The sequence below is a fragment of the Carassius auratus genome, chromosome 41, assembly GCF_003368295.1.
Source record: "Carassius auratus strain Wakin chromosome 41, ASM336829v1, whole genome shotgun sequence".
Classification (NCBI taxonomy): Eukaryota; Metazoa; Chordata; class Actinopteri; order Cypriniformes; family Cyprinidae; genus Carassius; species Carassius auratus.
Genome location: NC_039283.1, coordinates 117,513 through 133,600, shown reverse-complemented (window position 1 = coordinate 133,600; position 16,088 = coordinate 117,513). Strand labels below are relative to the sequence as shown.

Sequence of the window (16,088 nt, the reverse complement as noted above, 5' to 3'; positions counted from 1 at the left end):
CATATAGGCCAGCATCCTTACATACAATATTACATCAGAAAGGTCATGTAAACATGTATATGATGTGTTTGCAGCCGTATGGTGCAGCGTTGTGAATGCGCGTGTCAGACTGTCAGAGGACGATCTGTTGATCCTCTCCTGGTCCAGCTCTGTGTCTTTTCTACAGTCTGCTTCATTTCCCTGAAATATAATATCATCTCAGTATCCAGACCTTTAGGCTTCTTCAGTATATGACACCCTCGTTGATACACACAGATCACGTAAAGCATGACAGACCTTTGTTTTAATACCTTTATTTTATTTAAATTAGAAACAAAACTTTGATCAAAAAAGTTAAGAAGTAAATATCATCTTTGCGATTCATATTTCAAAAAGTTACAAAGTTTTACAATTGCTTTAATGTAGTTCTCTAAACAAAAACAAAAACATGAAAACCAAGAGACCACATCCCAAACCAAGTTTTTCAAATATGAATAAATAGATAAATGGAGCCTAACCTGATTTTACCAAGTGAGACATGTTCCTGGGACAACATTGTGATTAACCAATCAGATTTGAAGAACCAGTTTATAGATTTTGTGAAGTTTACGCTTAAAATCAGTGTTTGGTGCTTGTACATCAGTGTCATTCATCTATCATTTCCTCTGATTTTGGGGATTACTCATGGTTAAGGTTAGGTTTAGGTGTAGGGATATGGTTAAGAATATATTTTTGGAGTAAAATGTTGTTCCAGGGTCAACAAAATATGTTGACCTAGGAACACATCGGACTTGGCAAAATCAGGACGTGCATAAATGAAAAGATAAAGCATTAAAACTGCCCAGAAGTTCCTGAGTCCCCTAACATCACATTTATAATGAAAATGTGGAGATCTTAAGATGTTTTTTCTTACAATAATAATACTATCATCTTTTGCTTTTATGCAACTATTCTTATTTTCTTTTTCAAATAGTTTATTTTTTAGCTAAATTATTTAAACCTGATCATGGTCATTTTATTGTGGCTTGTCTTGTCTTCTCTTGTTTTTTATTTTTTATATATTTTGTATGAAAAATGATAGTTTTATACATTTGTAGTTGTAAGAAAGTCCATCAGAAGTAGCGTGTGTGTGTTTGTGTTAATACCACTGACATCTCTCCATAACTTTGTGTGCATGTGTGTTTGAATGCATGTGACTTATGTACATGATCTTATATTTGTCCTTAGCATGTACACACACATGAGTGTGCAAGATAACAAACATCTCACGTTAACAATTCAGCTGTGCAGCTCAGCGTCTGGGGTCCGCTTCAGTAATCTCCATCCTGACGACAGAAAGAGAGAGAGATCGACTGCATTACACTGTTAAATCCTCTGCTGTGGATCACAGGAAAAAAAGCAGCCGGTCCAAGAGCAGACAGCGCTTCAGCTTTCAGGTTAATGTCTGTTTCTTCAGGCTCCTCAGTCAGTGTGAATAAAAACATTATTGTATCATCATCATCATCATCATCACTCACGCTCATCTCGCTCATGTTAGATGACACTCTTTCCAGTCGAGTGATTCCTGTGATGGTTCGTAATCATTCACTGAATAAACTGACATCTCTCTGAACGACTGAATGTCATGTCATTTATTCACTTTCATGTTATGACTTAAAATCTGCCAAGTTTGAATATGAGACTTAAATTTCAGTCTGCTCCTTGCACAATGGCTTCAGAAGACTGTACATTTTGCTCCATTCATGTTTATGGGAAAGAGCAGCCTGAACATTCCTCTAAACATCTTCATTTATGTTCAACAGAATATGGGTCAAGAGCAATAGGAAGGTGAGCCAATGATGACAGAATCTTTATTTACCTGCTCTTATGTTATATGATACACGTTCTGAATCATTCATAACTATAAGCACGCTATTTACAGCACAAAATAAAACACTTCAGAGACTGCAGTCTACTTCATCATCATCATCACAGAGAGTGAGCGGGTTACTAATGTGTAATTCATTTCTAATTGAACTGAAAGCGATCAGTCAGATCTCACAGTAATTCATCAGAGAAATCAAATGCAGCAAACAATCCATCGTCATCATGCCATGCAGCCCGAACCAAACAAGCCAATAAACTTACTACAGCTTCAGAGCTGGTGGATTATCTGCTGCTAGAGCAAACCATAGCCATGGGGTCTCTGACTTTCATCAGGAGAACACGAAACAGCATCACCAGGAAAGAAAACTGATCATAGTTTTTATTATTATGCTTGTTTGTCACATTTAAACGTGAAGTGTATCATTTCTGGCAGGGTTACTTTAGAAAAAAAAATGTGATTTATAAAGTTTTTATATCATATTTCATAGTTGTTTTTTCACTTGTCTTGCCAAAGTTAGTTGTGTCAAGTTGTTTCTTTGTAATTTGTTTCTCTTCTATTTTTATTTGACTCTGACTCTAGCACTCTCTATTCTATTCTAATCTCTTTTTTTATTGCCCCTTTTAGACTTGCAATCTATTCATTTATCAACTGCTTGTTTTCTAAAAAAAAATAAAAAAAAAAACTTAACACTAGCTTTTCTAATCTTTTTGTATTCTATCTATTTGTTTTCTTTTTATTTATTATATAATAAAAGTTCTGTGTAAGGCTTTATAGCAGTTGTATATCATTGCTCTTTTGTTGATTTTGATTGCTTCTATTGACCTCATTTGTAAGTCACTTTGATTAAAAGCATCTGCTGAATGACTAAATGTAAAATGTAAAATTATTTGTGAAATTACTAGCAATTTCTAAGTGAAGTCTGAAGTCGTCTGGGTCATTTGTTCATATATATTTTGAGCATGCACTGCCTCTGTATTATCTATCATAAGGATCCTTTTTAAGACAAATCCCTGCAGAATTGTCTCTTTTTCTCATCTTTTTTCTCATTTTTCCCTCCTTTTGCATGACAAATCTCCCTATTTCCTAATGTTTTGTCTGCTCTTACCTGTCTGGGTCTCAGTAGGGTCTGTTGGCATCTTTTGGTCTTTTCAGCTGCACTTTGAGTCTCTTCATGCCGATCTGAAATCCGTTCATGGCCTGGATGGCCGTCTGAGCGCTCGCTGGGTTATCGAAGCTCACAAAGCCTGAGGGACAGAGAAAAGTGCTGCTGTGCAGATTCTGATTGGTCGATAGTGCCAGGATTATTACAGTTAACTACATTTATGCATTTGGTAGACACTTTTATCCAAAGTGACTTACAGTGCATTCAGGCTTTACATTGTTCCCTGGGAATTGAACCCACAACCTTTTGTGCTGTTAACACAATGCTCTAGACTAAAAACAAAAACACTCAAACAAAATTAATAAACTTTTTAACCTTAACATAAAAACTGAAAATTTTTTTTTATAATATATATATATCACCATTGTATAGTGATGGCTGGGAATTGTGGGAGGTTTCTAGGTAGTTGCTCCCTAGTTAGTATTTTCCTGAACACACACGGTGCTCGTTCTTACCGAAGCACTTGCTTTGATTGGTGGCTCGGTCGACAAAGACTTTTGCAGAGTCAGTGAACTCCTAAAGCAAATGGTAAATGAAGATGTTACACCCCTCAGGACCTGCAGCACACACACACACACACACACACACACACACACACACACATACATAATGAGAAACTCATATGCAGTTATTTATGAACACATATGTATAAATAAAACAATAATTAGCAATACACTTGTGAAAACTTACACTTATTTGTACTGAGTGTGCACTTGTAGTGTACTTAAAAGTATGTATGTTTAAAATAATTCTAGGTAAAATAATATTTATAAAATAAAAGATCACTTAAAGTCACTTTTATGTATACTTTTTAGAATGTAATTATATGTAATTATTATAATTATTTTAAAGTTCATTTAAATCATTATGTTTTCATTATTTTGTTGTGCTTTAAAAGAGTACACCTATTTAGATTTTAATTATAGTGTTATTTTAGATTTCATTTGAAGTACATTTTGTTTTTTAAATGTATTAAATTGCAACTGCATATATATATATATATATATATATATATATATATATATATATACAAGTTTCAATAGAAATAATATTATTGTGTTAGCTTATCATAAAGTTATAGCTTTTGTCAGGACATTGAGCTGCACTTTAACCATTTTTCAAAGACAATATTAATTATGTAATGCCATATAAAGATGAACGTCTTACTTAAGGAAATATGTCAGGAAAATATGCAATCATTTGACACTTTATTTTCCTAAGAAGAACAATTTTTTAATTTGTGGAAGTACACAAACTGTCCTTTTCTTCTAACAGGAAATGACATCACCTTCTCTCTGCTGCTGCAGTTGTTGCTGGGAAACCGGGGTGGGTTGCTGTATGTACGGCTGGCTGATCAATCCATATGCGGTCGGATAGGCAGCTGTGAAGCAGAGAGTTTGACACATGCTGATACAGACGGATGTGACACAAAACATCCTCGGTGAGAGACTGAGGAGCTCAGTCACCTGTGTAGTGCTGCACGCCTGCGTACGCCTGCTGGAGGGGATCTAACACCACCCCTGCCGGACTCTGGGCTGGAGGAATGATGAAGAGAAAGCATTCACCAGTTTCTGAATAAATCTGAGTGGTTTTGTGCATGCTAAACTCACTCCCATTATGTGAGTAGATCACTTGTTAGAGGATGAGTTGACTGAACTTAAAGAGAGACTCCTCCCCAAAATGAAAATGTTGTCATGAATCACTTACCCCCGTGTCGTTCCAAACCCATAAAAGATTTATTCTTCTTCGGAACACAATTTAAGATATTTTGGATGAAAACGACTTGGACTATTCTGAAGATGATTTTCATACTTTTCTGGACCTTGACACTGTTATTTACTTGGCAGTCTATGGGACAGTCACAAGCATTCAGCTTTTCATCCAAAATATCCTAAATTGTCTTCCGAAGACAAACAAGGAATTTATGGGTTTGGAAGGACATGGGGGTAAGTGATTCATGACAAAATTCTCATTTTGAGATGGAGTATCCCTTTAACATTTAAAGGCAGTGGGGTTTTTTTACAGTGTAAATGAAGTAGCCTACACAGACACACACACACACACACACAACGACATGCGAATACTCAAAATTGTTTCTGGTTTCTAGATTCAAATTTTATGTTTAACATTATGTCATAAAATACATTTGTGCATTCTCTTTTTATGTAGATTTCAAGTACTTTATTTCATACAATAATACATTTGTTTTAATCACCATGGGTTTTCTGATGTTATTTGGCATAAATGCAATACATTGACTGCTGTAAAACTGTGAGATAAGATGCGGGAGTTTGTAGTTGTGGCAGGGCTGTTTGGGGGAAAATCCAGGGCTGTTTTTTATTCCCGGGCTGTCCCTGATTGAGAGTAATCTCTAGTGTGCTCTGTGCAGTTTCAAAGCATTAGGGATTCTCCTTACTCACCTTGATATGGATGAACACCATTAGTGTAGATTTCTGAAGCTGGCAGCCCATTGGTTTTTGCCGGTATAGGACTATAGCCGTTCACTCCTATTGGTGGAGGCAGAGCTGAGATGGGAGTGGCTGCAATAGTGGGCGGAGTGTTTGTACCTGTAGCCAATCACAGAGCAGTGTGGAGTTTAAACAGACAAGTAAAAGAACAGTAAAAGCTGAACTCTTCACATACAGATCACCTTGTGAAAAGTGCACTTATAATGTATAATATAAAATTAATGACATTTTAAAAAATAATATTTTGTCATGTTTTAAAGAAGAACACTTATTTTGATGTGTTGACTAACATACTTAAAGGGTTAGTTCACCCAATAATCAAAATTATGTCATTAATAACTCGCGAACCGGATATCCAGACTGCTTTGATTTGAACTCTCTCTCACACAGACACGGAAGAGAAGACAATGTCTTAGTTTTTGCTATTTTTTGGACCAAAATGTATTTTCGATGCTTCAGAATATTCTAACTGACCCTCTGATGTCACATGGACTACTTTGATGATGTTTTCTTAGCTTTCTGGACATGGACAGTAGACCGTACACACAGCTTCAATGAAGGAACTGAGAGCTCTCGGACTAAATCTAAAATATCTTAAACTGTGTTCTGAAGATAAAAGGAGGCCTTACATGTTTGGAACGACATGAGGGTGAGTTATTAATGACATAATTTTGATTATTGGGTGAACTAACCCTTTAAGCACAAGAACTTGATTTTGATTTTAACTGTGATTTTAACTGTGATTTGATTCTAAAGTGTGTTATTTGTCATTACATATTAAAGTTAATGTATTTTAAATGTACTAAATTGCAACTTCATTACAAATGTGTAATTGCAAATGTATTTAAAATACAAGTTACAATAGAATTGTCATTAAAGTATATTTTAGTTTATCATAAATGCTTGTCAGTTTTCAGCAGTAACACTTTAACCATAATTATGAAATTACACAATTATATTTTGCATATAACATGCATTTAAAGCTGCGGTAGGTAACTTGACGCTCTAGCGGTTAATAAACAGAACTGCTTGCGTCTTGCGGAAGAACATCGTAGCCGGAACTACTTCTCTCTGTTTATGTCAATGAAGAATCACAAAGGTACTGGGTTACTTATATTATATTATATTATTAGGGAAAATAATTTACATTATGAAGTCTCTTTTGCTCAACAAGAATGCACTTAAAAATAGTACAAAAAAGTAATATTGTGAAATATGAATGCAATTTTTAAATTAATGTTTTCTATGTGAATGTTTTGTAAAGTGTAATTTATTCCTGTGATGCTCCGCTGTATTTTCAGCATCACTCCTCCAGTCTTCAGTGTCACGTGATCTTCAGAAATCATGAAAATATGCTGCTTTGCTGCTCAAGAAACATTTCTGATTAATATCAATGTTGAAAACAGTTGTGGTGCACATTATTTTGATGGAAACCGTGATACATTTTATTTTTCAGGATTCACAGATGAATAGACAGTTTAAAAGAACAGCATTTATTTGAAACAGAAATCTTTTTTAACATTATAAATGTCTTTCCTGTCATTGAATTGTTCTTATTGAAGTATAACTATAAATAAGTGTACTGAATTAAGCTAACTGAGACTTTTTGTAACAATTGCATATAATTGCTCTTTTGTTGTTTTCGCTTTGGATAAAAGTGTCTGCTTAATTAAATTTAAATGTAAATGCAAAACCCTATTTAAAACTAGTTTTCTTTCTACATTGATAAAAAGAGAACTTTAAAATCTTATAAGGCTAATGGACATGTAATGTGTCGTTGTGTGTGTGTGTGTGTGTGTGTGTGTGTGTATGTGTTTGTGTGTGAGTGTGTGCACTGGTTTAGGTGGTTTAAAGAAATTTGTAGAATGACTATGACATTTATGTGAAGTTTATGGGGGACACTGGCTATGTTCCCGTAATTCAAAAGTCTTAAAAAACATACTAAATGTTTCAGGTTATGCATGTAACCGTAGTTCCTCAAAGGAACGAGACAGTGCTTCGGAGGACGCTTTGAGAATGCCCTATAGCGTGACCGGCTCTGAACCACGTGTGTAATCAGTCCAATGGATAGGCGAGACGTCAGAGACCAGGAAGCTTAAAAGCATTTGTGGCAAAGCCTGCGTTAGCCTCTAGGAATGAAGCAACACCCTCTGCCTGTGAGAGGATCTCTCCGGATGGGAAACTCCCATGGAATCCCATCAAAGAGGGAAATCAGGCCCGGCCAAAATGGGGCTACTAACAGCAGCTGGGCTCCATCCCGGTGCACTCTCTCCAGAACTACCTGGAGCAGATCAATTGGGGGAAAAGTGTACAGACGAAGCCTCAGCTACATGTAAACCACGGCATCCAGACCCAGTGGAGCTGGATGAGTCAGAAAGTACCAGAGGAGACAGTGCGATGTCATTCGAGTCACAAAAAAGATAAACCTGAGCATGGCCAAAAACTCTCCACTTTTGCTTAAAGCACGGCCAGCATTTCCAGGCAGTTTATATGCCTCGACAGTCCGCGGGCATGGTGGCCACTCATGACCGCACCCCAGCCGGTAAGGGACGAGTCCATTGCTAGCATTATACAGCAACAAGGATCTCCCAGCACTGGGCCCTGAGACAAGAACCAAGGTCTCCTCCACATGTCTAAGGCACGTAGGACCTTTAGCATGCAAAGTGTGTTTTCCCTCAGGGAGAACCCCTTGGTCTTGAGCCAGCACTCTCATTTACAGCAGGCCATGACTTATTAAGTTGGACACAACTGCCATCAGACCCAGCAGTCTGGAACTGCTTCACAGTAAGTGACTGGCCTTCTCTTACTCTTGTGACTGCAGTGAGGATTGACTCAATCTGAGCCGGAGAATTATGTGCCTGCACCGTGGTTGAAACCCACACCACACCCAGATAAGTGGTTCACTGTACTTAAGAAAGCACACTTTTCTTGGCATGAAGTCTTAACCCCAGCTCTTTCATGTGAGTGAGAACAACATCTCAATGTCGAACTGCCATCCAGTCTAATTGAGCTAAACCAATAAACCAATCATTGCACCATAGGGGTGTAACGGTACGTGTATGGTAAGGTGCATGTGTGTACCGAATGCAATATTTTGTTTGGGGAACATAGGTACATTTTCGTGTTTCCAAACGAACATATTAAGTGGCGTAAGTCTCCGTGTTCACCGCAAATCCCGCCCTGCAGCTGATTCTAAGGCCGGTGACACACTGGCTGCGTGGCATGAGCCTGCGTCTCTGCTGCGTGTGAGTTGCTTCGCGTTTTCTGTGTCTTTACACACCAGAATTGTGCCTGACGCGGCGCTGGCGCGCTGCTGCTGCTATAGGTGACATAGAGGGAGGCTGCCTACAGACCAGGATCTTGTCTTCACGATAACAATATCTATACTTCATGTTGAGCATAAATATAAAGCCTACTGATAAAAGACACCGTCAACAGTATTGACGGCAAAATAGACTATGTTTGACAGGTGCAGTGTGCCAGTGTGTCACCGGCCTAAGGTTTTCAAAAGGCATCACGCGAGTGTGTACATCACTATAACTAGGAAAAAAACGATTGTAATTCAAACACAGCTCCCGTCGACAGTTAAACAGACCTTTGCTCTCAATTCCGATCGGTCCAACACTATAACGAAATCTGAGCAGGTCTAAAAACTGAAACTGTTGATGCTGCACTTTACACTTTGGAAAAGTTATATATTTTTTTAAATATGAGCACGCCTACAAGCTGGGATTGGTAATGCTGCACTGTAATCATAGTTATTTATTTATTTATATTTTTCATTATATTTTATTATATGATATATGGTTTGAGACTGAGAGTATTTTATTTAGTGGAGAAATTTGCAACAGTATTTTATTTCTTATTCTTTTTTTATTTTATTATAAATTATATTTTATTATTTATTTTATTAAAAAGTATTTAAAAAGTGTAAACAAATTGTTAAAAAAGTTTATAGTAATAAACAACCTGCAGTTTAATGTTTGCATTTCTTTCCCTTACTGTACTGAAAATGAACCGAACTGTGGCTTTAAAACCAAGGTACGTAACGAACCGTGATTTTTGCGTACCGTTACACCCCTATTGCACCATGTTCTTGAGTCGTGAAAGTGTGGGTTGAGAATGCATTGCATGGTGTCCGCCTCTCCTCAGTGCCCTCAGGAGATCAGTCTGCCAACCTGGTGTTCCAGGGTAGAGAAGAACCGTCTCCAGCCCGTCCACCAGATAACGTGAAAATCCCCACAAATTTAGTCACCGCCATGCCTCAGCAGCAGCAGGATCAGAATCCCAAGATTACAAGCATGGACACACTTCTCGGAGCGTGCCAAGCAAGAGCAGACCACTAAACAGCAGGAAAAGCACAATTAGCCCCCTTATTTTTTCTGAGAGCCAACTGCAGAAGCTACGCTCCTCAATGCTGCTCTTCATAATATAAGGCATAATATGCTTGTGTAACTGCTTGTGTAACTGATGCTTGTGCAACTGATGTTTGTGCAACTGCGACCTTCTCTTGAAGTTTTGACATAATGGAGCTTATCAGTGGACAAACTGAATAAGAATCACAAACAGATAGCGACTGACACACATACAGAGTGCTTGCCGAATGACAGAAGGCTGATGCTGGCTTCGCTGCATGTGCTTTAAGCTTCCTGGTCTCTGCTGTCACCTACCTATGATGTTTTCCCCATCCATTAGACTGTAATGCTCAAGGGCATTGCCAAAGCATTCTCCAATGCAGCTCAAGTTCCTGAAGAGGAATTTTTTTTTTTTTGAAAATCTAAAAATGCAGAAAGTTTTCTGATTGGGGATAGGGTTAGGTGTGGTATTAAAATCATTATGACTATGGAGAGCCCCTGTAAACCACCAATACCAACATGTGTTGTACTCACTGCTTGTGTGTAGTCATTATATGCATTAAAGTTGAGCATCACCGGACTGAAGATGCTGAGCTGCGAGGCCACCTGATTCATGCGCCGCATCCCGCGCTCTTTTTCTGTGTCTGCAAACTTCACCACCAGACTGGAGGAGGCACCCTGAGCACAGACAGACAGAGATTACAGCCAACGGGAGAGGAGGAGAGTCTGAGAAGGGAGAGGAGCAGAGGAGAGAGGAGGAGAGACCGAGAGGAGAGAGGTGAGAGACTGAGAGGAGTGAGGAGGAAAGACTGAGAGGTGAGAGGAGGTGATACTGAGAGGAAAGAAGAGAGAGGAGGAGAGACCGAAAGGAGAGATGAGGAGAGACAAGAGGAGAGAGGAGAAGATACTGAGAGGAGAGAGGAGGAGAGAGGAGAAGATACTGAGAGGAGAGAGGAGGAGAGACCGAGAGGTAAAAGGAGGAGAGACTGAGAGGAGAAAGGAGGAGAGATTGAGAGGAGAGAGTTAGAGAGAACGAGATGAGAGTTGAAGGAGAGACAGAGAGAAAGACAGACTGAGAGGAGAGAGGATGACAGACAGAGGAAGAGAGAACGAAAGGAGAGAGGAGGACAGACCAAGAGGAGCAAGGTGTTCTTTCATTCTGTTTGAAACTGGATGTTAAAGTCTATGATAAGAGTTCAGTCAAAGATAAGGCACAGCAAGGACAACAAATCAGCAAATTCCAATGTGAAAATGATGCCAAAATGATGGCACCACAATATAATCCGATGCGGAGTGAGTAAACTTGCAGCTTGATGTGCGGTGTATGCTTCATGGAGGTTGCAGAATACCAACATTCCAGAAAAGTTCATAATTGTCGTTCAATAGATAATAATTCCTCTTTAGTTTTGGTAGATTTGAGCAGTGTACCTTAAGGCCATGAATAGAGAATCATTCGCAGCAGAAGTCTTGTTGCCATGTAAAACCTGATCCCAGAAGAAAAAGAGATCCTCGCAGATAGAGCTCACTAATAAAAAACAGTGGTCCACAAAATAAAGCACAGATGCATAATACGCTGAAGGGGGCAATAACCAGGCACTTTCCAAACCTCCAAAAAGCCACTCCACTAAATTTCAGAGCTGTTAAAAACAATAAAACAGGAGAAAGAAGCGGCAGCCCAACATGCCAGCATTCCCCTTCTACCGGAACCAGAACCACAGGTTAAAATAAATAAATAGCGTGGGAAACCAGGTCCCCCAACACACACATGAATACACCTATCTGGAACTAAAAATCACCTCAATGGGAAACATTAATCTGGCTGTGAATGAACTGAAAGCAAAGGCACTGAGAGTCTTCTTACATGATCAAAATACAATTCAGTATGAAATTCCAATTCAAAACTGGCTAAAAATCCTAAAAGCAATAAACAAGCAAATTGCTCTTTATGGCAGTGAGATATGGAGACCTCTAAAAACCCAACCAGCACAGCACAATCCAGCCCAACCAAATCACACAGTTACAAAAACACAATTACATTGCCTATTGGAAAGATGCCACTAAATTACAAAATAAGATGGAGCTGTATTTAGACCTAAACTACAAAACAGCAGAATACCTGAGCTGTTTAAAATATCACAAATTAAGACAGACTGAGTGATCACTGTCTGGCTCTAGAGAGAAGACGAAACGGAAATAAAGTATGCATTTACTTAATTTACTAAACTTTTTTTGTTATATTTATGTATTATATAATCGTTTATTCCTTATTCATGTAATGAACGATGTGTGGAAGTCATGCCAATAAAGCTCATTTGAATTCGAATTGAATTGAACTGAGGAAAGAGGAGAGAATAAAGAGTAGGTCACTCACGGGAAGAGTTCGCCTCTGAGTGACTCTGGAACTTCACAAACGCACAACCTGTGAAAACAAGACAAACATCAAAGTGTGTCCTCACCTTCTGTCCATCCAAGATGCAGATGAGTTTGTTTCCTCATCAGATTTGGAGAAATGTAGCATTGCAAACATGTGGCCTTTGTCTTCTCGAGACATTAACTGATGGACTGGAGTGCTGTGGATTACTTGTGGATTAACATGATGTTTTTATCACCTGTTTGGACTCTCATTCTAAACGCACCCATTCACTGCAGAGCATTCACTGGTGAGAGAGTGACGCAATGCTTCATTTCTACAAAATGTATCTACATGTTAGCTGTGTCCAAATTCAGGGTCTGCATCCTCCTTAGGATCCTTCCTACCCGGTTGAAGGAGGATGGGTCCTCCGACGACCGCAAAAACCGGAAGTCGGTGTTTGTGAATTTGGACAGCCTACCCTTCTTTCAGTTCCCTCCCTTAACCGTTGCTCATATCCTGTCGCCTAGCAACCGTGACAGCGGCAAGCAAGAAGCGGGTGAAGAGCTCATCGTTTTCTCCCCGGAGCTTTATAAACACTTCTGTCTGCTCTTTCGTCCTTAGAAGCGTTAAAACAGCTTCAATCACTAACAAATAAGCTGTGTGTAAGGGGATATTCACACAGGCAGTAAGGAAGAAGCTAGTTTACGAAAGTAAACGTTTTTCTTTTACATATACACGTACACATGTAAAAAAAAAAAAATGCTTAATGCTAAAACAAAATGCCTAACTAGAAAACCACTGAAAATATATCTTTTTGAAAAGCCAGTTTTTAAAAAACATCGAAAATAATACTCCTCCCCCACTCCGCTACCGCTCGCTTCGTCCTGCCGAAAAGAATTATGGGATAGGTAGGACGCGAAAGGATCCATCACACCCATCCTTCGAATTCGGGGAAAAGGAGGACGCATTTGTGGGCCGCATTTGAAGGATCCTACGAATTTGGACAGCCTTCGTCGCGGCGCTGTGACGTAACATCCTTCAAATGCGTCCTCCGAAGGATGTAGACCCTGAATTTGGACACAGCAGTTGTAGTGATATCTGATTAGTGAGATCGCTACTGAGTGAGCCACGCCCCTAAGCAGGGGGTTTTGACACTGTGCGAGTGTTCAATAAAGTTTAGTTTCGTACCTGCTATGCTGTGTGATCAGTACGCTGTCTCGGCTCATCCCTGAACGCAACATGGTGTCAGAAGCGGCTAGAACAGTCTCCAACGAACGATAAACTGTTGAATAAGACGATAAACGCCGCGGCAAAAGAAACGCTTAAGTAAGAGCGTAGTTTATGCTGTTTCCAACAAGAAAAAAGGAAGGTCAGCAAGCGGATCAGCACGCGCTTACCCACCGCATCGTAAGTTAACAGCGGGGCAGGGGTGCGGTCGCCAGGCAACCGGGGTGCAGGCATTGGGAAAAAGGCCCACAGAAGCGTATTATGATTTAACGTACAAATGCTGAATAAATCGCGGAGGTTCGGAAAGATCTGCAAAAAGAAACAAAAATAAAACCAATAATAATAATCTACAAAGCAAATGGAGGAATTACCATCGCCCATATCTTCATATCAAATCCGACCTCCTGATCCATTTGATTTTACAAAGCCAAATGACTTTGAAAGATGGCTCAGACGATTTGAAAGATTCAGAGTTGCAAGTAATCTTGCACAAGCATCAGATTTGCACCAAGTTAACACACTGATTTATTGTATGGGAGACAAAGCTGATGACATTTTGTGCGGATTGGCCATGACAACAGAAGAGCGTGGAAAGTATGAAACTGTGCAGAATAAATTCAAAGAATATTTCACTGGCAAAATAAATGTGATCTATGAGAGAGCAAAGTTTAACTCCAGGAAACAAGAGCCAGATGAACCAGTTAATGACTTTATCACTGCACTGTATTCATTGTCAGAACGCTGTGCTTTTGGAACTCTGAGAGACGAACTTATTAGAGATCGAATTGTTGTCGGGTTGAAAGATGTCAAACTGTCAGAGCGCCTTCAACTACATGCAAACCTAACTTTGGAGAATGCTATAACTATGGCCAGGCAGAGTGAAATGGTGAGAAAACAGCAGGCAGAACTTAGGCAGGAAGAGGACGAAGAAGACCTAAAGCTAGAGGCTGTACACAAAGAAAAATACAGACAGGATTCATCGAAAAGGTCAAACAAGCCAGGAAAAGGCAGAAATTGGACAAGTTACCAAAAAAATGGTAAAGAGAAATCAAAGAAATCATGCTGCATGAGATGTGGAAAATCACCATACCATGTAAAGGATCTCTTCCCAGCCAAAGAGGCTGTCTGTCATCAGTGCAATAGGACAGGCCATTACATGAGCCAATGTCATTCAAAGACAGTGCTTCATGAGGTTAAAGAGGACTGTGAGTCAGATGAAGGGCAAGCATTCCTCGGAGCTGTTGATTCAAATACTCAAGGATGGTGCACAACCGTTCTGATCTTGGAACAGCCGGTGAAAATGAATACTGGGGCAGATGTCACGGCGATACCTGAATCAGTCTTCTCACAGCTTACCTCAAATAGCAACACTGGTCTGAAGAAAACACGAAAAACACTGATGGGACCAGGAAAGTATGTCCTAGATGTGAAAGGGGTATTTTCAACCAGCATCTCTAGAAAGGAGAAAAAAATAGAAGAAGAAATCTATGTGGTCAAAAATCTCTTCACACCACTCCTGGGCAGACATGCCATTGAAAAACTTCATTGCAAGACTGGATAATGTCACGGAAGGTCAGTGGCTAGAGAAATTTCCAGAACTTTTTACAGGTTTAGGTGAGCTAAAAGAAGAGTACTGTATCAAGTTACAGCCCAATGCAACACCCTACTCTGTTAATGTAGCAAGACGGATCCCAGTACCATTGATGGAAAAAGTTAAAGAGGAGTTATCCAGGATGGAGAAGCTTGATATCATCAAGAAGGTAGAGGGACCTAGTGACTGGTGTTCGGGTATGGTTCCAGTACTTAAGCCTGATAACACGGTGAGAATTTGTGTTGACCTGACCAAACTGAACAGTGCTGTCAGACGGGAGAAGTTTATTTTGCCGTCAGTAGACCACACACTAGGCCAGTTGGGCAGAGCTAAAATTTTCACAAAGATAGATGCCAATTCTGGATTTTGGCAGATCCGTTTAGCTGAAGAGTCTCAACCGTTGACCACCTTCATTACGCCATATGGGCGGTATTCCTTTAAGAGGCTTCCGTTTGGTATCTCCATTGCTCCAGAGCTGTTCCAGATGAGAATGTGTCAGATTTTGGAAGGGCTAGATGGAGTAACATGTCACATGGATGACATCCTTATATATGGAAGTTCTCCTGAGGAACATGATATGAGACTTGATGCAGCATTAAAGAAGCTCCAGAGTGCTGGCCTAACGCTTAACAGAAAGAAGTGTGAATTTGCAAAGAGAGAAGTCAAGTTCTTAGGCCACAAGCTGACCTCAGATGGATTACAGCCCGATCCAGACAAACTGGCCGCAGTTCAAAATATGCGTGAACCTACCAATGTGTCTGAGGTACGCAGCTTTCTTGGAATGATGAACCAATTAGGGAAGTTCATTCCAGACCTGTCTGAGAAAACAAAGCCCTTGCGAGACCTCCTCTCACAGAAAAGTCTGTGGTCCTGGGACACACCACAGCAGGAGTCATTTGCATTGCTAAAAAAAGAGCTTATCACAACGCCAACTTTAGCACTCTTCGATCCGAGCAAGGAAACCAAAGTCGCAGCGGACGCATCATCCTTTGGTCTGGGAGGAGTGATTTTTCAAAAGTCCAGTGGAGCATGGAAACCCATTGCGTATGCATCTAGAGCATTAACTCCAACGGAGCAGAGATATGC

At 39.6% G+C, this 16,088-nt stretch overlaps 1 protein-coding gene across 1 annotated transcript in view; it reads right to left on the bottom strand.

Annotated features, from left to right (window-relative positions):
- Positions 1-4,306: 4,306 nt before the first annotated feature.
- The window catches only part of LOC113059696 (CUGBP Elav-like family member 3-B), a 54,273-nt gene continuing 42,491 nt past the window's right edge, over positions 4,307-16,088 (bottom strand). Inside the window, exons 4-6 of the mRNA XM_026228235.1 lie at positions 10,366-10,509; positions 5,429-5,575; positions 4,307-4,389 (exon numbers count right to left, since the gene is read on the bottom strand). Coding sequence (XP_026084020.1) covers positions 5,516-5,575; positions 10,366-10,509 — 204 coding nt within the window. The 3' untranslated portion in view covers positions 4,307-4,389; positions 5,429-5,515. The remainder of the gene's footprint in view (positions 4,390-5,428; positions 5,576-10,365; positions 10,510-16,088) is intronic.